This window comes from Varanus komodoensis, unplaced genomic scaffold (assembly GCF_004798865.1).
Source record: "Varanus komodoensis strain SLA01 unplaced genomic scaffold, ASM479886v1 scaffold5, whole genome shotgun sequence".
In the NCBI taxonomy this organism is placed as follows: Eukaryota; Metazoa; Chordata; class Lepidosauria; order Squamata; family Varanidae; genus Varanus; species Varanus komodoensis.
The window spans coordinates 15,617,741-15,641,612 of record NW_025336087.1 but is presented as its reverse complement, the minus strand read 5'-3'; the positions used below and the strand labels follow the sequence as shown (position 1 = coordinate 15,641,612).

Below are 23,872 nucleotides of genomic sequence, written 5' to 3'. Positions count from 1 at the left end.
GTGTGAGCACGTCAACTTGAACATAACTCTGGAGCAATGACTTGTCTCAAGATTTCTATTGCTTTTACGACTGAGTCACTCCAGGACTTACTGCCCACTAGCAATGATGCCACCCTCCTGAGGCAATCTTGGTGGAAGGCATCCCTGACCTGCTGGCAAGAACACAGCAGAGGCAGTGGGAGGGAGGGAGTTTCAAGGAAGCGGGGGCAGGATAGGGAAGAGGGGGTTGTGATGTGGGGAAGAGAAGGCAAGGCAAGGTTTTAGCTCTTCTTTTTGGAACGAGGAAGGCAGTGAGAGGGAGGGACAAGGGGTGAGGGCAGGGAAAGAGGATTGTAACACAGTGGGAAGGCTTCAGCTCTTTTTGGTGCACTCTGCTCTCCTCAGCAGGAAGTGTGACAGCACATTCATGCCTGCTGCTTCTGCTCTGTTCCTGCATGTTTCCAGGGAAGAATGAACAACAACTTAAATAAATCACTGGTGGTGGGGAGTGCCTCCAAAAGAGGGGAAATGTACTATATACCCTGCTAAGCCATCACATACAATCATCCAGAGTACACTGCTTTCAATGCCTGTGCATTTTTTTCTGCTAAAGTCCATGACAGAAAGAAGAGCCTGTGCTTGGTCTGAAAACCATTTTGGAGTTATTTATCAGGCATTTTTCAGGGCAGACTCCAGACTAGAATCAAGATTGCAGAGTTATATTTAGCCAGAAAACCTGCATTTTGGGGGTTATTCTGGGGGCCAATTGTGTCGAGAAAATCTTTTTATAAATTGCAACCTTGATAAATTCAAATAACAGTGCAACTTTGTTTGAGGAAATCATGGTTGAAGTCAAGGACTTCAAAGCATCACTGAGAGAAGTGTAGAGGGGAACATCAGGGCAGTTTACAACTCTCCTTCTATTACACCTCCTTTTTTTCTGTTAAAGTTGGCTCTTGAGACTTGAGTCAAAAATTTCTGACAATGACTTGAAACTCAACTTGGACTTGAGAGTTAAGACTTGAGACTTGAGTCAAGACTTGAAGGATTTGAACACATCACTGCAAAGCGGTGCTTCCAACTCCCAATCCAGCCAACCTATCTAGAAGGATACCATGACTAATGGTATCCAAAGCCACTGAGAGGTCCAGGAGAACCAACAGGGTTGCACGCCATGTCTTTCTCCCAGAAGTCTCCTTTCCAAAACCAGTCCTCAAGTCATATAGAAATGGATCAAGAAGGTCAGTTGCATTCAAGAGTTCTTGGAGTTGTTCAGTCAGCACCTGCTGAAACACATTGCCCAGGAAAGAAAACTGGCTACCAGCCTAAACTTCTTAATGTCTCCTGGGTCCAGACTGGATTTTTTCAGTAGTTTAATCACAGCCTCTTTTAAAGAGGCTGAAGTCACTCCCTCTCTTAAAGAGGCATTTACAACCTCCTGGACCCAGGTACACAGCCTTCATTACTTTGAGTGATAAAGTATGATAGGCAAATGTCAGACATACAGGGGAAAGGTTGAATTTGGCCAAGCACCTTTTCCACATCCTCAATATACATAAATTGATATATGTACATGTTCTTTTAAATTCCCTTCTTATTTCTTAGAAATAAGAGCATGGTCAAAACATAGTGTGACATTTTCACACGCTTCAGAAAGCTAAAACACAGATACAAACTGGAAAGGTAAAAGCTCTTCACCTACAATGCAACAGATCAAAGACCTAACAACACTTTCAATATTTGAACAGATGATATACAGACACTTCTCTCTCTCTCTCTCTCTCTCTCTCTCTCTCTCTCTCACACACACACACACACACACACACACACACACAGAGAGAGAGAGAGAGAGAGCGCGCGCGCGTGCGCGCGCTATCTGGTCTGCCTTTGTTGATGCATAGGTAGGTATAATGGACACATCTGGATTTATGCTGTTATAATGATATTTACATATAAGCAATTGTTATTTTCTATTTCTGGCTTTGTTTTTTATTTTAGTGAAATTCACAATATAAATGGAAAAATACATCAAAAATAAATGGTATGTATAAAGGACTTCAGTCATTGGGTGGTATTGAAATAAATTACTACTTACTGTTACTACTAATATGAAAATACATCTTTAAAGTAGTAAAAACATGACTTCTGGTCTAGTTCTAGTCTTCCTTCTCTGTACAAATACACTCTAAAGAAGATCATACAGTATGCTGATAACTCAGTTGCTGATAACTCACAGAGTCCAACAGTATCAAAATTTCAGAATGTTTTAGATTACAGCATCAAATTACTAATTTTCTTCATAATATATACGGTACTTACCTCAATATGTGTAAATGTTACATCATCATTCTCTATCTCCCCTATTTCAGAAGACATGCCTCTGCCTTTTCGTTGAAAGTATATTTTACTCATATAACCATCAGTAGAATCCTGTGTTTAGAGAAAAATAATTTCTTTTAGGAATATTAAAATTGTTTACAATTTGACCACTTTAAGGGTTGACTTCTTAAAGGCAGCCTAAAATATTTTAAATGCATAAAATAAGGATTTGTGCATAAACAATACAATATTCAACAAGTTGGTATTTCTTGACAGAGATTGTCTAAGATCTCAAGATGCATTTCTCTCTTTCTAAATTTCTTTGCCACTTGGATAACAATATACACACATTCAACCACTTACTAGCCTGTGCTTGTTCTTTGCAGAGAGAAGGCCCAGATATCTCTCCCTTATTACAGACTGTTCAGATACATTTGCCTGATTCTGAGGAGAAGCTGGAGGAATGGGTGGTCGGGGGGTGGAGAGAGACACAAGAAATTTGAAGTTTCATGGTTACCTAGTGAAGTTTCTCAGGCAGAGTATGAGAACTGGATTGGAGTGGGAAGAGATGTGAAATCCAGTCCTTGACCCAGTAAGGAGGCAATGAGAGAAACAAATTCTCAGTTAGATGGGCTTTCCATTCTAACCATCTTGCCCTCAAGCAGAAAGAGCTACCCTGATGGTGGAATCAAAAGCTTTACTGAAAGGGAGGGACAGAGGGGAACTTTCCAGTTTGAATTCAACTCTTTACATGGGCAGATGCTTCTCTCTCACCTCTTTCCTTCTCTTACTGCATTACATTTGTTTTCTTTAAGTACTTCAGAATGGATAATTCTCCCCTTCTACCATCAATGATCATCTTTTCTTCTGCCTTCTTTTTTTTCCAAAGCCAGGCTACCAATATTGTGGCTGCCATTATCATGTGAAATATTTAATATTTTGAACCTATTCTTCAAAGTAACATTAAGACAAGCAATACAGGATACATTTTGACAAAAAACATTTTATTAATAGTTACAAGAGCAACAATCAGTAACATATAACACTGAAGCAAGCAAAAATAGATACTGAATAAGATTAGCTTCATAATTTGGCAATTTTCTTTTAAAAACCAATGCAAAAGCATGAATTTCCCAAGGTTTAAAACAATAATCAAAATAATGAACTGGAAATAAAAATTTAAAATGAAAAATGTTGATGGAGAATTGAAAGAAATCTTAAGAACATATTACTGGATGCTCAAAAGCAATGATCTTATTAGACAGTGGAGATGCATTGTTTGTAAAAAGCACTCCAATTTAAAGGATGAAATGCAGTAAAGTATTTTAAAGGGTGACTTTTTCTATCTTCTCATCTCTGTGTGAGAGAAAATATAAATAGATATGGGAAAATGGCTGTAGACATGAATCACTACATAATCCTACATTCAGTAAGGGGACTTAAAGACAGACTATCAAGTACAGTCAAAATAAAACTAAAGGGTATTGTTTAAACTGTAACTGCTGACCTATTTTTCAGTTACGTGCAGATAGTAAACTGGTAAATAGTGACAAAATAGAAATTTCAGTAAAAGCATTTGACAAAAAAAATAGGATGTAGCCTTCCCATATGCCACTGAAAGTAGGTCTGGAAATTTATCCACTTTCTAAAATTAAACCGTAAAAGTATGCAGAACCAGAAAAATCATACTAAAGAGTTCTATAAGAAATAGAAAATAGCATTACAAATGGATAGCTTAAATTTCAATTCTTAACAATCCAAGAAAATTAACAATGTTCATAGCTCAAGGCTAGAATATTTCACATCCCTGTGGAGACACATTATCAGAAAATGCTTTATATAAGAGACAAAGAAAGAGAAGAAGAATGAATTTTTATTAAAAAAATAAAAAGTTGTTGTACAAAGAAATGTATTTATTTCAAATGTATTTCATATTGTATTTTAAATGTTGCATATCAAACATATCTTTACATGTATAGGAAATATCTAAGTGGATATCCAGCATGGCTACTGCTCTCCCACTTAAATTGTCACATAGGCAGACCCTGTCACTCATGCGACTCATGCAGCTAGCAATTTAAAAAGCACTCCCAGAACAAGCAGAAATGATTGGGACACGTCACTGGAGTTTCCTTCTAGGAGCTCCACTGACCTACCCCATTTCAGAAACAAGCATTTCCACTTGTTTCTGGGTGCACCTGGAATCAGCTGTTTCCCATTAGCACATGGAAAGAACTGGATACAGTCCATAGTCATGACTGTGCTGGTACAATGAATACTTTTCTCAAGTTGTACTGCTTTTGTGGCTACAAACTCTTACCACAAACAATGCATGAACTAGTGAATTAGCTGGATAAGGTGGGAGAAATCACGATGATCAAGAAAGGAGATAAACGATGGGTAGGACAAGATATGACTATCAGAAATAGCTGTCCTGTCTCCTCTGTCTTCAGGCTCTGCTTGAGGTAATCTCTCAATGAGGGATTATATAGACCAGGACTGCTGTGCAATAAATAAGCATCACAAACCAGCCAACCTGTACATTCTTCGGTGTACACAGGGCAGTGAGGAATATTTCATTCTGTCCTACCTTGAGCTAGTTCATACATTAATGGTGATAGTGAGTTCCTGCTAAAAGTGGCTTGCCACAATATGTGCTCCAAGTAGCTAACGCATTGTATATAGAAACACAGAAACAGAGTAAAATGTCTCTGTATCAATTGTTGTCGCCTTTCTTTGGCCTGAATCATACACATTGCAAGCACTGTAAGCATCCACCTATCATTCCCATCATGAACAGCCAATGACTATCATAACATCCAAACAGATGTTAGATATTGCCAGTTGGAAATTTAGGCTTTTGTAATACTGACTATCCAATATCAGTCTACCCTAAATTCCATTCATTTCAATAGGCCTCATTCAAATAGGACACTAGTTACAAATCAAAGCACATATTGATAGAAGGAATGGTGCACATAACAAAGGCAGTTAGGTTTGCTTATTCTATTACCAGGTTTATTGGATTTCTTGTTCACTCAAAGAGGGGGTGGGATTATGCAGAGGGCTAAGCCACCTTGAAAGTTTCAGGTTCTAATCAGTTAAGTAATTTAAAAGAAACATACAACTTTGTGAGCCCTATTACCAGGTTTAATGAATCGGCCATGTGGAGGGGTCGTTGCCACAGGGCAAACCTAAGCCAATCTCTCCACTGCAGGCATGTTTGTTTTCTGAATGCCTGGCAGTGATGGAAGGTCTCCACGATAAGATGTAAGCTGCCTTGAGCCCTTTGAGGAAAAAAGGCAGGATATAAATAAAAAAATAGATAGATATGCTCCTCACCAAGGCAGAGGAGGCATAACAAGTGGCCATTGGCAGCCGGGAGGCATGCAGCGCACAAGGCACAGCTCCAGAACCCTGGTTAGTGGCCATTAGAGGAATTTGTTGAGGAAGAAAAAAGGAGGAAAGAAACGGAGAAAGATATCCCTCAGTCTGCAGGGGGCCACTGCAGGGGAATGAGTGAGTAGCTGGAGAAGGAAAGAGAGGGACGAAAAGCATGTATATAGTACTATAGTAAGAAGGAGAGATATATAGAAAAAAAAATTGGTAGGAGTGCGTAAGGAAACAAGCAGAGGGGAAAAAAGAGGCAAGTAGCAAAGTTTTCTCCTTCATGGATCACTGCCTTGTTGTGGTGAAGGGGCTTCCGTAGCTCAATGAAGCTATGAGCTATGCCGTGCAGGCCCACCCAAGACGGACAGGTCATAGCAGAGAGTTCTGACAAAATGTGATCCACTGGAGAAGGAAATGGCAACCCACTCCAGTATCCTTGCCATGAAAACCCCATGGGCAGTACCAAAAGGCAAATAGATATGACGCCGGAAGATGAGCCCCTCAGGTCGGAAGGTGTCCAATATGCTACTGGGGAAGAGCTGAGGGCTAGTACTAGTAGTGTCAGAAAGAATGAAGCAGCCAAAAGGACACTCAGTTGCAGATGTATCTGGTGGTGAAAGGAGAGTCCAATGCTGCAAAGAGCTATACTCCATAGGAACCTGGAATGTAAATCCATGAATCAAGGCAAGCTGGATGTGGTCAAACAAGAGATGACAAGACTGAACATAGACATCTTAGGAATCAGTGAATTGAAATGGACAGGAATGGGTGAATTTAATTCAGATGACCATCAGGTATACTACTGCGGGCAAGAAGCCCTCAGAAGAAATGGAGTAGCCTTCATAGTCAATAGAGAGTAGGAAAAGCAGTACTGAGATACAATCTCCAAAATCGATCTCAGTTCGAATCCAAGGAAAACCATTCAACATCACAATAGTCCAAGTCTATGCCCCAACCACTGGTGCTGAAGAGACTGAAGTTGACCAGTTCTATGAAGGCCTACAGCACCTTCTAGAATTAACTCCAAAAAATGATGTCCTTATCAGCATGGGGGATTGGAATGCTAAAGTAGGAAGCCAAAAGATAACTGGAATAACAGACAAGTTTGGCCTTGGAGTACAAAATCAAGCAGGGCACAGGCTGGTAGAATTTTGTCAAGAGAATACGATGGTCATAGCAAACACTCTTTTCCAACAACCCAAGAGACGACTCTACACATGGACATCACCAGACGGTCAACACAGAAATCAGACTGACTATGTGATCTGCAGCCAAAGGTGGAGAAGCTCTATACAGTCAGTAAAAACTAGACCAGGAGCTGACTGTGGTTCAGATCATGAGCTTCTCGTTGCAAAATTTAGGCTTAAGTTGAAGAAAGTAGGGAAAAGCACTAGGCCACTCAGGTATGACCTAAATCATATCCCTGATGAATATACAGTAGAGGTGACAAATAGATTTAAGGAATTAGATCTGATTGACAGAGTGCCTGAAGAACTATGGACGGAGGTTCGCAATATTGTACAAGAGGTAGCAAGTAAAACCATCCCAAAGAAAAAGAAATGCAAGAAAGTAAAATGGCTGTCTGAGGAAGCTTTACAAATAGCTGAGGAAAGAAGGGAATTGAAAGGCAAGGGAGAAAGAGAAAGATACAACCAACTGAATGCAGAATTCCAGAGAATAGCTAGAAGAGATAAAAATGCCTTCTTAAATGAACAGTGCAAAGAAATAGAAGAAAACAATAGAATAGGGAGGACCAGAGATCTCTTCAAGAAAATTGGAGCTATGAAGGGAACATTTCATGCAAAGATGGGCATGATAAAGGACCAAAATGGCAGGGACCTAACAGAGGCAGAAGAGATTAAGAAGAGGTGGCAAGATTACACAGAAGAACTATACAAAAATGGGCCTTAGGAAGTCTGAGCAACAACAAAGCTAGTGGAGGTGACAGTATTCCAGCTGAGCTATTCAAAATCCTAAAAGACAATGCGGTAAAAGTGCTACACTCAATATGCCAGCAAATTTAGAAAACTCAACAGTGGCCACAGGATTGGAAATGGTCAGTTTACATTCCGATCCCAAAGAAGGGCAATGCCAAAGAATGTTCAAACTACAGCACCATTGCACTCATTTCACATGCTAGCAAAGTTATGCTCAAAATCCTTCAAGCTAGGCTCCAGCAGTACGTGGACCAAGAACTACCGGAAGTACAGGCAGGATTTCGAAGAGGGAGAGGAACTAGAGATCAAATTGGCAACATATGCTGGATCATGGAGAAAGCTAGAGAGTTCCAGAAAAACATCTACTTCTACTTCATTGACTATGCTAAAGCCTTTGATTGTGTGGATTACAACAAACTGTGGCAAGTTTTTAAAGAGATGGGAGTACCAGACCATCTTAGCTGTCTCTTGAGAAACCTATATGCAGGTCAAGAAGCAACAGTGAGAACTGGACACAGAACCACTGATTGGTTCAAAATTGAGAAAGGAGTTCGGCAAGGCTGTATACTGTCGCCCTGTCTATTTAACTTATATACAGAGCACATCATGAGAAAGGCGGAGCTAGATGAATCACCAGTTGGAATTAAGATTGCTGGGAGAAATATCAACAACCTCAGATATGCAGATGATACCACTCTCATGGCAGAAAGTGAAGAGGAACTAAAGAGCTTCTTGATGCAGGTGAAGGAGATGAGTGCAAAAGTTGGCTTGAAACTCAACATTAAGAAAACTAAGATCATGGCATCCGGTCCTCTCACTTCCTGGCAAATAGATGGAGAAGAAATGGAGGTAGTGACAGATTTTATTTTCCTGGGCTCCAAGATCACCGCAGATGGGGACTGCAGCCAAGAAATTAAAAGACGCTTGTTCCTGGGGAGGAAAGCTATAGCAAATCTAGACAGCATACTAAAAAGCAGAGACATCACCCTGCCAACAAAAGTGCGTATAGTCAAGGCTATGGTTTTCCCAGTTGCAATGTATGGCTGTGAAAGCTGGACCATAAGGAAGGCTGAGCACCAAAGGATTGAGGCCTTTGAATTGTGGTGTTGGAGGAGACTCCTGTGAGTCCCTTGGACTGCAAGGCAATCAAACTGGTCAATGCTAGAGGAGATCAACCCTGACTGCTCTTTAGAAGGCCAGATCCTGAAGATGAAACTTTGGTCACCTAATGAGAAGGAAGGACTCCCTGAAGAATAGCCTAATGCTGGGAACAGTAGATGTCAAAACAAGAAGGGGACTGTAGAGGATGAGGTGGCTAGATGGAGTCACTGAAGCAGTTGGTGTGAGCTTAAGTGGAATCCGGGGGATGGTGGAGGACAGGAAGGCCTGGAGGAATCTTGTTCATGGGGTTACGATGGGTCAGACACAACTTTGCGATTAACAACAACAAGCAAAGTTTTAAACAGTTCAGGCAATGCTTCAAGACTTGCAGTCTCCAAGGCAACTGGGGAAATGTGTGGGAACCCCCCTTCTTATCCAAGGCCCTGGAAGGGGGGGCTCCTGCCCACTCCAAGACATTTAGTTGTAGAAGTATCTCTCCAATCCAGGTATTGTGTTGCATGGCAATGCACCACGTGTGTGATGCATAGAGACTACTAAGAAGAACTAATGGGACTTACAGAGATGGTCTAAATTAAAAGCGTCATGGTTGCGAAGAATTTCTATCATAAAAATGAATGTATTGCCAAAGTTACATTTTTTATTTCAGATGGTACCAATTTCAATATAGGAAAAAACTTTACAAGATTGGCAAAGACAACTGAATGTTTTTATCTGGAACGGAAAAAAGCCAAGGATTAGATTTAAAGTTTTACAGGATGAAAAAAGAGAGGAGGCCTTGCAGTACCAAACATTAAACTATATTATTATGAAGTTAGCCTAGTCTGAAAGATTAGTGAAATTGGAGATAGCAGTTCTTGAAAAAGAAATACACAATCAATTATGGACCAAAGAATCTTTTTGAAAAGCACTGATCTTAAATAATAGTCATGTATTCAGGGATGGCCTAATAAAAATTTGGTACCTTGTGAGAAGAAGAATTAGTCCTCCAATCTCTCCTATGATGTCTCCAATAGAAGCATACTAGGGAAAACATTTGAGGAAAACTAATGATACTATAACATAGGGAGACATGTTCGACCAACAAGGATGAATTAAGTCATGGCAAGAACTAAAAGATGAAGGAAAAAATATAGAATGGTTCCTTTATTACCAATTGGTCTCATGATTAAAAAAGGAAACTCAAACAGGAAAAGCGTAATAGGAAATCTTACTCATTTTGAAACTATAATTAAACATCAAAAAGACCATCTCCTAGGACAAATTTATAAATTACTGCTTAAACATGATACTGAAATCCAGCAAGTTAAGATATCTATGAAGAATTGGTTGCAGAACTTTGAAGAAGAAATACAATTTTGTCAATGGGAAGCCTTATGAATGAAAGATATAAAATTCACCGCAAGTCAAATGTTAAGCGAAAATTGGTATAAGACCCTGAAAAATATACAGAAAATGGTTAAGAACTTTCATGGAAACTATTGGAAATGTAAAGAGAATGATGGGATTTTCTACCATATGTGGTGGACATGTGATAGAATTTAAAGATTTTACAAGCAGATACATATAGAAATAATGAAAATACTTCAAACTGATTTTCCAATGAACCCCATTGTATTGTCAGTATTGTACCAGAGACTATCCCAAAGATTATGATAGAGCTATTTTAACACATGACAACAGCGGCAAAAGTAATAATTGCTTTCAAGTGGAAAACTGAAGACTGTCCAATTGTCAAGGATTGGAAAAACGAATTAGTTGACTATGCAAAAATGGCAAAATTAACTAATTACATTAACAGAATGCCAGTCAAAGAATTTACTCAAAGTTTATTAAAGCTTATTATGAGCAATTTAACTAATTGGTAAGGAAATTTTGTTTTTATAAATGTCAGTAATTTCTGCTTTCAAGTTAAAGCAATAGATAGTTTGACTGAGAACTGAACTATTTTAATAGGATTATAGCCAATGAGATTTTCGCTTTTTCATTTAAATGTTGGTGTCACGTGCTATATTTAGGGATCGATCCTTGGCACCTTCCTTTCCTATATTCCCTTTCCTTTCTTATTGTATCTTGTGAAAATAAATTTTAAAAGATTTGTAAAAAAAAAAAAAAAAAAAGACTTGGAAATGTGGCCTGTACTCCAGCTTCTAGGTCACAGCTCACTTGATCTCTGCTTCTGTATGTCTCTTTTCTGAAAGTTGTTGGGGGAAGTTATATTCACACAATGCTTACATTAGTCCACCCTTCCCCAAGCTGAGAGATGTCAGATTAACAAGATTTATATGCAAGCAAGTACATAGAGATTGTTACACACGTAAATATTATTTCATAGTGTTATGTTTCCTGGGAAAAGGGACCACATTGATCTTTAAATGTCTCTCTTGTTTGGATCAGTCCAACAAAATCATATTAATTAAATAAAGGGAGAAACAGTATGTACTATGCTGACTTTTTAAGTACCTTTGTTCCCATGGGGAGACTGGAAAGAGTATCAGTATTTTTCAACAAAAATATAAACCTATGTGGGGACATTATTTCAATGAAATTTTATAAAAGAAAACCAGATGTTTCATATTCTTCAACTTCAAGCGATTTAATAACAAATATGGATTTGAAACATGTTTTGTTTTCAATCAGTCTCTTATATCAGCAAGTTTAATTAAAATCTGTTTAATTGCTTTTCCTGAGTATCCCCTTTTTACCCTAGGTAACAGAAAGAAATTTTAACTAATCATTTCAGCCCCTGCCCCATTCATGACTCCATAAATTTAAAGGTGCATCCTATGTATCTATAGATATAGAAATGAATCAGTATGTTTGGAAAATAAAATAAAACAGGAGTTACTCCCAGATGGTCTCCTGTGGCAATTGGCTGTTAAATAAAGAGTGAGCCAATAAGTGTTTCACACTTTTAAGGAGCCCTTATCCACTTTTGAGCACTCAAGACTCTGCTTAACATAAGGGATGGGCGAGTTGTGACCTAGAGGTTTTGGCCTTCAGCTCCTTCACAGAAAAAGCTGGACTGGGCCAATGGGTATTACAGACCAATCTTTGGAAAGCTGCAAGTTGCCCACCCTGCTCTACAGCAAGTCAGCTCAAAAACTGTAGTTCAGCAAAAACTACTGACTGCAGTGTTCCAATCCACGATTAACTGGCATGAATTGCCTTCCTCTTATTCCCTCAGCTCCACCTAACAATATCCAATGGCTATGTGCATTAAACTGCAGGAATAGATCCCAAAAGAATGGAAAAGTATCTCCTTCTTTGGATTCTGCCTTCACAATATCGCCTGGAAAGCTGATATCTGACCTTTCATCTGTCATCTGGCAAGCATGTCTAATTGCCCCAAACTTTTAAAAAATGCACAATTTAACATTATTTAATAATTATATATACATTAAATGATTTTTGAGATCTAGCATGCATTCCTGCAAAGACTGGACCTAGAATAGGTGCCCTCTCTCCTTAACCCAATTATAAACCGCTGAGACATTGGCTACACTTAGCAAATTAAACATGTTGTCCTTTACAAATAAGTCTTACAAAAAAGTTAAAGAACTGATTATGTCAAAATGCACACGCTGCTGGGAAGAGTATCTGTTAAGAGCAACCAATCTGCATGACTGATAATGAACAGTAGCTGCATATTAAGAGCTTATTTCTCAGAGGAAGCACAAATAAATTGGGGTTTTATTAGCTGTTTCATTAAGTTTTATTTTAGACAAACACGCACAGAAAGCATATGTGCAACATCTGATATAAAGGGATTCTATTCAAAACACTCTCTGTACAAAACCCATTAATGTAGCATTAAATTACTCAACAAGCCTGAAAATTTAACTATAAATTTAAATCTTGGATAATCTATCATTCCTGACAGTGTTTATTTCATCTTCTCTGATCTTTAAATCAATGCATGTTTCACTCTAGCGCATTAGTTCTGTCTTTTAAATGTATATATATTTTTAAATTTGGGCAGCTGGTGCCATGGGCTATTTTAGCACTTTGTTCTTATCAAGTTTGCACTTAAAACAAATCAATTTGTGTACCTTTGTCAGTAAATATTTGAACACAGAACAGATCAGTTTAGACAAAATTACCTAGTTATTAGTTATTTTTACTGCTATGCTATATTTATGCTTCTATTAAAGCACAATGAGCCAAATTTAGAATGTACCTGTGCTAGAACAAACCAATTCTGATTGCTCATGCAGCAAGCTGTACATTCAATGAATACCTGCAACAAAAATCTAAGCAGTAGAGCAGAAAAAAGCAGGTTGCTTACTTGTAAGTGATGTTCTTCCAGTGGCCATCTGTGCAGTCACACATATGGGGGGGGGGGTGCTGCGCCTGCGCAGTGCCTAGGCCGGAAAGATTGAAAGCTAACGGTTTTGGAGGGAAAAACTCTGCTCCTCCTCCCCTCGGTAGTATATATAGAGCGGAGTGTCCGCCATTTTCTCTAGTCTTTGGAGACCGCAAGTTCACCACCCCATGGAATAAGACGGCATAACAACCTAGTATGTACCGACACAGTCCCCCTCTGTACGAACGTTACCAGTATGAGGTACTGAAGCAGTACGATACGGTACCGACAATGAAACCACTCACCGACACCAAGCGGGGCCAGCGGGTGGGTTGTGTGACTGCACAGATGGCCACTCAAAGAACATCAGTTACAGGTAAGCAACCTGCTTTTCTTCGTCGTGGCCACTGTGCATCACACATATGGGTGAATAGCAAGCTTACCAGAAACGGTGGCGGGAGGTGTCGCTGTTGAAGGACGGCAGAAAGAACAGCCCTCCCGAATGAGCAGTCTCGTCTGGCACGCACATCAAGACGATAGTGCTTCGCGAAAGTACAAGGCGTAGCCCAAGTTGCTGTCTTACAGACATCCTGGATCGGGACACCCACAGCGAACGCGGAGGAAGCTGAGACTGCTCTGGTGGAATGGCCCCTTGGAAGAACAGGTAAGTCCAGCTTTGAGAGTTGGTACGCCAACGAAATGGTTTGAACGATCCATTTCAACAGCCTCTGAGACGAAACAGGTGATCCTTGATCTGGCTCAGAATACTTTACAAAAAGTTTACTGGAATGTCAAACAGATTCCGTGCGCGACCTATAAAAAGCCAGGCATCATCTAACATCTAAGTTGTGCAAGGACCTCTCGACTGGGTTTGACGGCGGCGGGAAAAAGGTCGGCAGCACAATTTCTTGGTTCAGGTGAAACGGTGTGGCAACTTTAGGCAAAAAAGTAGGGTCCATCCTCAGGACCACCTTTTCCCTATGGAAGTTTAAATAAGGTGGGTTGATTCGAAGAGCACAAAGTTCACTGGCTCTACGAGCGGAAGTAACTGCAACTAAAAAAGCCGTTTTCCATGAAACAAGGCGTAAATCGACAGTAGCTAACGGTTCGAATGGTGGTTTTGTAAGCACCTGTAGGACAACTGAGAGACTCCACGTTGGCATAAATGGCCGAATGGATGGGTGTAGATTCTGCAGGCCTTTAAGAAATTTCCGAATAAGTGGCTGTGAAAACACCGACAGCCCTCGCACTACACCACGATAATGTGAAACTGCAGCTGCATAAACCTTAATTGAGGAGGGTTTCAGTCCCAAGCGATGCAGGTGCAGCAAAAACTGAAGAATGTTCTCAACTGACGCCGTAAGCGGGTTAAACGAGCTAGATTCCGCGAAGGATGAAAAACGACGCCACTTTGCCGCGTAGGACTTTCGGGTGGACGGTCTTAGTGCAGACTCGAGAATCCGTACAACTTCCGGATCCAAAGAACTCGGTCCCGAAAATATTCCCGTCGGTACCGAAGCAGTGAGAGGGTCCGACCAATCATGAGGTGAGGTACCTAGTGATCTATTAGATCCCTGTTCCGAAACAGTCCCTTGAGGTTCAATGATGACAGGTCCGGGTGACAGATGGCCCTGTTTTGTTGGGTTAGCAAATCTTGTGTGAGCGGAAGGCGAAGGAAATTTCCCTTCGAGATCCGAAGGAGAGTGGAGAACCATGCCTGGCGAGGCCACCAAGGTGCTATGAGTATTCCTGCGGCATCGCCGTGCACTATCTTCGAGACAACTTTGGTCAGCAGAAGAATAGGTGGGAATGCGTAGAACCTGATATTTGTCCATGTAATCATTTTATTTATTTATTTTCAATTTATATCCTGCCTTTTTCCTACAAAGGGCTCAAGGCAGCTTACATCATCTCTCCTCCTCCATCTTATCCCCACAACAACCCTGTGAGGTAGGTTGGGCTGAGAGTCTGTGACTGGCCCAAAGTCACCCAGTTGGCTCCATGGCTGAGTGGGGACTAGAACCCAGGTCGTCTGAGTCCCAGTCCCATGCTCTTAACCACTATACCACACTGGCTCTCATAATGGCATCTCCCATTGATCCCGGTCCTATTCCCGCCCTGGAGCAGAACCTTTTGTACACCTTGTTTCTGTTAGTGGAAAAGAGGTCTATGTCCGAATGTCCCCACAGTTGGAACAATTGGGTGCAAACTTGGTGGTTTAGTTCCCATTCATGGGTTATTGACATGTGTCTGCTCAAGGAGTCTGCCGCATCGTTATCGGTCCCGGCCAGATGGACCGCCAAAAGGGTTATGCCTCTCGGGATACACCACTCCCAAATGTCCATGGACAGGCAAGCCAGGGTGGTGGATTTTCTGCCACCCTGCTTGTTGATATAGAATACCGCTACTATGCTGTCTGATGTGAGCTGTACCATGCGTTGGTGAAGAATGGTTTAGAAGGACCATAGCACTTCGAAGATCGCTAACAGCTCGAGGTAATTTATGTGGCTCAGCGATTCCTGGCAGTTCCACATGCCTTGAGATCGAAGCCCTGCGCACACCGCGCCCCACCTGACCAACGAAGCGTCGGTGTATAGAGTCCTCGTTGGGTGAGGGGTAATGAACGGGGTCCCCACATTCAGATTGGGTGGGGAGATCCACCAAGTCAATGTCTGTAAAACAGGGCGGGGTACTCAAAGAAGTTTGTTTAGTGAATCTCTTTGTGGACGAAAGTTCTTGTTGAACCAGAGTTGAAGTGGACAAAACTTCAGCCTGGCATGTCGGACAATGGCGACTGCGGCTGCCATGTGACCCAAAAGTCTTTGTACGGAAAGCGCTGTGACTACGTGGTCTCGACGAATCCGAGACATGCAGGCACGGAGGCTGTCCTGACGAGCTTGGGGGAGGAATGCCCTCACCACCATAGAATTGAGACGAGCGCCAATGAAGTCTATCACCTGTGTAGGAACAAGGGATGATTTTTCACTGTTAATGCAAAGTCCAAGGTTGTCCAATAATGTACAAACAGCATGAACAGCTGAGAGTAGGGTTTCACGGGTCTGTGACACTATAAGCCAGTCATCCAGGTAAGGGTAGACTTGGATGCCCTGAAGTCGAAGATGAACACAGATGGGAGCCATACATTTCGTGAAGACCCTCGGAGCCGTGGCCAAGCCAAACGGAAGGACATTAAACTCCTAAATGTCAGTTCCGACGGTGAAACGCAGAAGACGCCTATGACATTAGGGAATCGAAATAAGGAAATAGGCATCCTTTAAGTCAATGGAGGTGAACCAGTCCTCTCTCCTCAGCAGCAGAAGAATATTTTGGAGGGTAGTCATCCGAATTTTCTTTGGTTTGATAAATTTGTTGATATTCCAGAGGTCCAAGATCGGACGAAGACCACCGTCTCGTTTCGGGACCATAAAATATCTAGAGTAGAATCCATGCAGTCCCTCAGAACTGGAAACCCGTCGAATCACTCCCTTCTGAAGCAGTTGTAACACTTTGTTCACTAACACTGGGGAGCACGGTGTAAATTGAATCGGGCTCGATGAAGGAACGGTATCGAATTCTATTCTGTATCCGAGCTGAATAATTGACAGGACCCACCGATCAGATGTAATGGACTCCCAAATGGGGAGTTGGCCTTGCAGCCCTTCCCCAAAAGGGAGGGGGAAGGGTGGGTATGGAGGTGAAGAGGTTCGCACGTCCCATCAGTGTTGACGCTTCTCGATATCGAAACATCAATGATTTTGTGGAAAACGCTGATGAGGTTGTTGCCTTCTGCGTTGTGGCCTCTGTTGGTACTGTCACTGCAGCGGCTGATAGTGGTAGGATGGGCGTGACCATGACCACTTACATTTGTTCTGTCTGGGCAGTTCCATGCGTCTGGCCGTCATCCGGGATTCATGGATTGACTTTAACTTGTGATTGGTGCGGGAGTGAAAAAGCCCGGAGCCGTCAAAAGGCATTTCCTCTATTCGCCGCTTCATTTCATTGGGGAAGTTGCAGTTTCGCAACCAGGCATGCCTTCTGAGTAAGAGAGCCCCCACAAGCGCTCTCGAGTCCGTATCCACATGGTGGCATGCTGTGGATAATTGTTGAATGGCGACTTGCATCCCCTCTTTAGTGAAGGTTCTGGCAAGGTCCCTTTGTTGCTCAGGCAGGGGAGTGACGATATTATTCAGCCTCTGCATAATAAAGAATTGATACCTAGCGAGGGTGGCTTCATAGTTGGACATCCGAAGCCCGAGTCCTGCAGCCACATAGATGCTGTGCGCCAGGGTATCAATCTTGCGCCCCTCCTTATCTCTGGGGGTGGTATGGCCTCTACCTTCCCTTCCCTGAGATGATTCGACCACCACAGAGTTTGGCTTAGGGTGGTAAAGCAGAAAGGGGATGTCGCTCTCTCGGACCCGATACATGGACTCGTACCTTCTCACTGTAGGTTGAGTTTGAGAAGGCAAGTCCCATGCTTGCGCCATCGCCTGCCGCAGAGTTGTAATAAGCGGCAAGACGATTGCTGGTGATTGTTTTCCCCGAACAATGTCGTAGAACTTGTCGGTGCTCAGATCTGGCTGATGTTGCGCCTCGATCTCGAGCAACCGAACAAGTCTAGACATAAGCTCCCCGAATAAAATGTGGGGTTCTTCAGGCGATGACAGGCCTTGAGATGTAATCATGCCATCTGGGGAGGTAGAGTCGGCATCCGAGCCTGAGTCAGGTCCGGGATGGTATGGTTCCGATGAGGAGGTCCCTGGAGAAGTGGGACAATTGGGTTCAACATGCCGGGAAGTAGACGGCAGGTCCTCATGAACAGAGGGTGAAGAACGATCCCATGGGTGAGGATGAAATCCAAAAGAATGGTAGTCCTCTCAACCCCTCGGGTAGTCATACTAGGGTTGGAACCATCCTTCTTCCCAAGGTGGTGGTGATGGAGATCGGTCTCTAGCTCTCGCCGTAGGCATAGGAGTCGGGGACCGGGCCCTCAGAGAATCCTGAATCTCTCCATCGGACATCAACTCACAATGCTGCTCTTCAGGCAGTGGGATAGGCATGCCCTGTTGAGGTGCAGATTGCATCGCTGCCTGAAGCATCGGTACCAATGGCGTTGGTACCGAAGCTCCGTCAGGATTGATGGGGCTGTTGAACCCGAATCCCAATGCCTCTTCTTATGAGGCAGTTTTGCCGCCTTATCTTTCTTTGCCTTTTTGTGAGCCGAAGATTGATCCGATCCCCCGTGCTTCCTCTTTTCCCGTTGTTTATGAGGGGGGTAAAGAGGTAACTGAGCCCCTGGGGGGGGGGGGAATTTCCACTGTCGGATGGTTGCGGCTGCAGCATAGGCGGCGTGGGCGAAGGGCGTTGCCCGGACATGCCCGCGGCAGAGGCTGGGCGTTGAACTGGCTCAGACAAGGCTGAGGCCTTGCGCTTAGCAGATGGAGCATGCGCTGGCCCGGGTTTTCCTGCAGGCTGATCGGATTGCATCAGCGCTTGATCCCAAAGGAGTTTGCGCAGCCGGTTCTCCCTATTCTTTCGCACTTGCTTAGTGAAAGCAAGGCAATGACGGCATTTATCAGTCCTGTGCCCCTTGCCGAGGCAGAGGAAGCACAAGTCATGTGGGTCCGCCGGAGACATTTTGGACCCACATTCCACACATTTGCAGAAGGCTGCTCGCTGCGCCATCGCAGAAAAAGAAGAAACAGAATGTAGAAAGAGGGAAACGCAATATATTTTTGGGTTTAGTTTTTTTTTTATATGAACAAGTAAAGAGAAAAAGAAGATATAAACTGGAATGAGGGAATAATAACTTGGAATAAGAGTAAGATAAACAGTAAGTAATGAACAATACTGAGTCAAGCGAGAGACGAACAGGCACGAGGCACAGCGAACGGCGGTCGCAAAAAACTGGAGAAAATGGCAGATACTCCGCTCTATATATACTACTGAGGGGAGGGGTAGCAGAATTTTTCCCGCCAAAACCGTTAGCTTTCAATCTTTCTGGCCTAGGTACTGCGCAGGCGCAGCACCCCCCCCCCATATGTGTGATGCACAGAGGCCACGATGAAGAAATATAGGATCTGCAAGGATTAGAAAGAAAATTTGCATATTTAGTGGCTCTAGGGCACAGCCCAGAAAAAAAAAATCAAGTATTCTTAAATCCCATTGAAATTATTAGGTTTATACACTTAAGGTTGCAAACCTATCACAATTGTATGCTAGTAAATTCCAATGGGCAAAATAGGATTTATATACTACCTTCCAATGAGTTATCAAACAAGTTTACAGAAATGATACACAAAATCTAATGATAAAAGCACAATAGAATAAATACTAGTCAAGTGTAACCATACAGAATGGGTCACCCTTCTGGGAAAGTCAGCATGAAGATGCCACTTTTGCACAGACATCTAAAGTTCACTGGATGTGAATGTGAATAAGGAATGCCTTCCAGACAGTGAAGCGTTAAATGCTACAACACCTGCTGTATTACAGGTACTCCTGAGGCAAACTGTTATGAGTTACACTCATGTTAGCATTCATTTATGACCAATAATTTCAGTAGAACAGAATTATGACCACAGAACCACAGGATGTTGATATATATCTAGGGAGACATTGGCCTATGTACTATATTATCTACAGTACACTGTTCAGAAATGACTGTTCAGGCCCAGCTCTACCTAGAGATGCCAAAGATTCTGTCTAGGATCTCCTGAATATAAAGCATTCTACCAGCAAGCTGTAGTCCTGAACTATGTCTATCACTATTTGTACTATACCTATTGCAGAGATGTCCTAATTGCCTAAACTTAGCATGATATTGCAGAATGCAATGGATTTTTTTTACTCCCCAATTAATTTCTCTTCTCCATAGATGAAGCTAGTCAGCTAACTATGGGAAAGGCTTAGCGTCCCAGGCCAGGAAAAAAGACCTGGATCTGATCTGCTTAGGGGAGATAGGACATCTCCAGGAATTCCAGTTGACTCTTCCAAGGAATTGGATCTGCTAGGGAGGTTCTCTTAATGAAGATGACCCATCGTGCTTTGTGAGGTGATCAGTCTGTGGAGGAAGAGAACCCTGCCTAGCAAGACTATCATCCAGAAGGAGGTCGGCCCAAAGGCAGCCTCTTCGTGGAGAAAAGAAGGCAGCAAAGAACCTCCATTTGTCCCTCAAGCGCAAGAAAACAGCTAGCTATGGAGAGGTGATTAGTGTAACAACGAGCTGTTCCAGAGTCTTCCCGAGCAGCTCCGCAGGCAGAAGACCGGGGAAGGCTTGGGGGATTTGGTTCTGGCTAGCAATGCATGAGGAAACTGGTTTAGTGAAGACATCCATTCAATTTCCTCTGCTCGGCTGCCCAGACTCCAGCCTGCTTTCTCTCTGCCCTAAGTCCACCTCAAACTCAGCATTTGTGTGGATCTCTGGCAGGTAGTGAGTCTGCAAAGCCAGCTTGCACACAAACTGCCTGTTGCCTGAGTACACGCTATACAAGCAGAGTACTGCTTCCCTATGTGTGACTTGCAGTTTTACATATTTTTGCAGAGAGGAGTCCACTGGTGTTTCTGAGCATTCACAGACTTGATACCAACTTTGCTTGCCTCCTGATGAGGACTGAGTGCAGGAAAGAAGTCCACAGAGTACAAGAGAGCTAGTTTCCAGCCAGATCTTCATATCCCAATTTCCAGCAGACCCAGGGTGAACCTTCTGCTTGACCAACTAGGAGGGAAAGGCAACAAGGGAAACTGTTGTTCCTGGGGAAGGCCCTGGCTCCTCCAGGAAGATCAGATCTACTCTGTGTTCCTGAACCAGAAAGCAGGACATTATCCATAACTAGCTGGCCTCCTGCATTTGGAGGAAAAAACAGATAAGGCTCTGAGTAGTTAATTTCAGGCTAGAACTACAGGGAGCCAGATTCAAATCCATGCTCAGCCATGAAGCTCATGAGTGGATTGCACGAGTCAAATTTCAAATGAAAGGTCACAAATTTCTTGTTAGAATAAAATTGGGAAAGCTGAAGAGAACCATACACACCACCTTGAGCTCCTTTAAGTAAAGCAGAGGTGGGGTGAGGAGGGGGTATGATTGAAATGAACTGTTGCAGTGAAATTTTGCATTTACACATCCAATTCTAAATACTGTACAGATTTTCCATGTAACAAAATGCAACAAAATCACTTGACACTGACTTCAAATGCCAAAACTAACATTACTTTCACATAGAAATATGCACATATAGGACTGAGATGTGTTAAACTGTCCTACCATATTACCTGTGTAATACAAAAATTTCTTAAATTTGACCAGATTAAAAATTTAGAATTCAAAGAGAGAGGTTTGGGGGGTTTTTTCAGGGTTTTTCAGTGTACTATAAATTACAAAAGCCATTTGTGAACATATGCATTAGTAAAAATAGATTCTGCCTTAGTAAATTCTGTAAACATTTGAAGAGTTGTACAACATTATCCACACACACACACACACACACACAAAAATCCCCCCACCTCAGGAAGCCATGTATAAGGAAAAGCCTTCTAGTGCAAATGTGTGACCTTCCTAAGGATTCCTTTATAGAATTCACTTAAAATAAATAAACAAAATCCTCAATTTCAGTTTCTTTCTTTTTTATTTAAGATACCTTAATCCTGTGTTTAGTAAGAGGTTTTCAGGGATGTACAATTTTTTTAAAAAAACTATTCATGCTATTAAAGCTTTGAGAAAAGCAAATTGCTTTAAAAACAGTCAAATGGGTAAAAGTGGCCAGGAAAATGCTAAAGTACCAAGCTATCTTGTTGTTTAAATAGCCTTGTAAGAGAAGCTTCCAAAAATCATGCATGCACCCAAATCTTTGGTTTGAAGAGTCTATAGTATAGAAAAGGCTAAGGGAAATTAACATCCCAGGTCTACTCAATTTGGGACAGAACTAGCATTAATATTCTTGTGTAAGACATTTTAACATTATCAGAGCAGCTTTTCCCAACCTGGTATCCTACAGATGCGTTAGATTACAACTGAATGAATGCCACATTCTGCAAGTAATAGTCCAACAGAGCAGAAAGTCATCTGATTGGGGAAGGCTGGATTAGACTTAAAACACTGTCCATACCTTTACATTTCTCCACTGCCAATTGTCTCCAATTTGTTCTGAGTGCTTGATAAATTCTGCACAATACTGCTTGAATTTATTTTCTTCCAAAAAGAAACCTTCTCCATCCAAGTTAAGCGACATCTATCAAGAAAACAATGTGTCAGTACGAACAGAAGCTCTGAACTCAAGGGAAGGGGAAGGGAAGGGAAGGGCAAAAAAGCAAGACAAGTGGCCAGCAGACTGTAGAACCAGGTTCATGCCTAATCCTTTGGCTTTAGACAGACTGCCAGTTTAAAAACAATTAAAGGTGTTTGTTGTAAATTGCTACTTCATGCTATAGTAATTCATCCCTGTATACCTTGATTAGCCCTCATGAAAACTCTTTTAAAGGTACAAACCTCTCTGCAGTGGTTAAACACCTGGAATCACAGAATAGTAGGGTTGGAAGGGGTCATGAAGGCATCAACTCCAGCCTCCTGCTATTGCAGGAAACCAATTTACACCATCCCACTCAGATGGCTGTCCGGTTTCTTTTTGAATATCTCTAGTGTGGGAGAGCCCACCACCTCTCCAGGCACTAAGCTCTATTAGTCAGATTTTATTTTTATAGGGAACTAACTGATTATTGTACAGTAAAAGTGCTTCTCTTTTCTTATACTCTAATCTGTAATGCAGTTTGACAGACATTATGCTTGAACAAGCACAGCACTTTGAGGACTGGGATGTTGATATAAATAAGCTTTCTGCTAATTCTGTCTTCCTTTCCAAATGAATTGTGGATCCTGTGAGTAGAACCAAATATTACATCATTCCAGGTTACCAGGAATTAGGAAAACAACATACATTCCAACACACATTGGAATATCTTAGTAATTACTAGGTTTTTCATTGCAGTGATCAGATGCAAAACTGTAATCAACACAGTGCAGGTAAAAATACTGTAGTTTTCACACAGACTTTAAATAGAACCACCTGTTTTTAGAAAATGAACAGATGCAGCCATAACAGAGCAACTGGGACACACAGTATCATCTCCTTCACCATGCACATACCATGAAAATCATTACAAAAATTCATGCAGAACTGAACACTTAGTATGATTATTTGTTTTAGTGTAATTGGGTTTATCATAAGAACTTAGTTGGGTCATTTATATTGCAAGACTATCATCTTCCGTTATGCTTTATTTTCAAACTCAGGGACATAGTGCAAGGCTAGGTAAAAACCAGTACAGGGCTGATGAAAGTAGACCTACTAGTAGTTCTTTGGTAAACTGCAATAGATTGGCATGGACTTCAGATTTCTAATTTTTCGACAATAGCTGCGACAAATGACTTTTCCTCTACCACAGACCTCCCCCCCCGTACTATAATATACTTCAAAAATTTAATAAGCTGGGGTAAACTGGAATAGCTATTTATGTGGAAGGACTATGAATTCTACTCCAGGATTACAAGCCTTTCTTTCTAAGAAATAATAAATAAAATGGTACTTGCAGCCTTGAAATCTGTTCAGCATGTTGCATTGAGCCCATCAACCATGTATGGTAACTTGCAAACCATTTAATTCCCATCCTGGTTTGGCTGCCTACATCAGACTGAAAAGGGACTGGAGATAGGGCTCAAGCACCTAGCATATTATTTTATTTGATTTGTTTATTTAAAACATTTGTATGCCACCCAATTGTGCCACAGCACCTCTGGGTGGCTCACAACCACAAGATAAAAACACAATAA

At 41.8% G+C, this 23,872-nt stretch overlaps 1 protein-coding gene across 9 annotated transcripts in view; it reads right to left on the bottom strand.

Annotated features, from left to right (window-relative positions):
* Positions 1-23,872, bottom strand: part of ATG10 (autophagy related 10) — a 194,267-nt gene that overhangs the window by 104,563 nt on the left and 65,832 nt on the right. For all 9 annotated transcript variants that reach the window (XM_044446024.1, XM_044446023.1, XM_044446020.1 and 6 more), the window contains 2 exons: positions 22,155-22,277; positions 2,299-2,409 (listed from right to left, as the gene is read on the bottom strand). In XM_044446024.1, the coding sequence (XP_044301959.1) occupies positions 2,299-2,409; positions 22,155-22,277 (234 nt within the window). The remainder of the gene's footprint in view (positions 1-2,298; positions 2,410-22,154; positions 22,278-23,872) is intronic.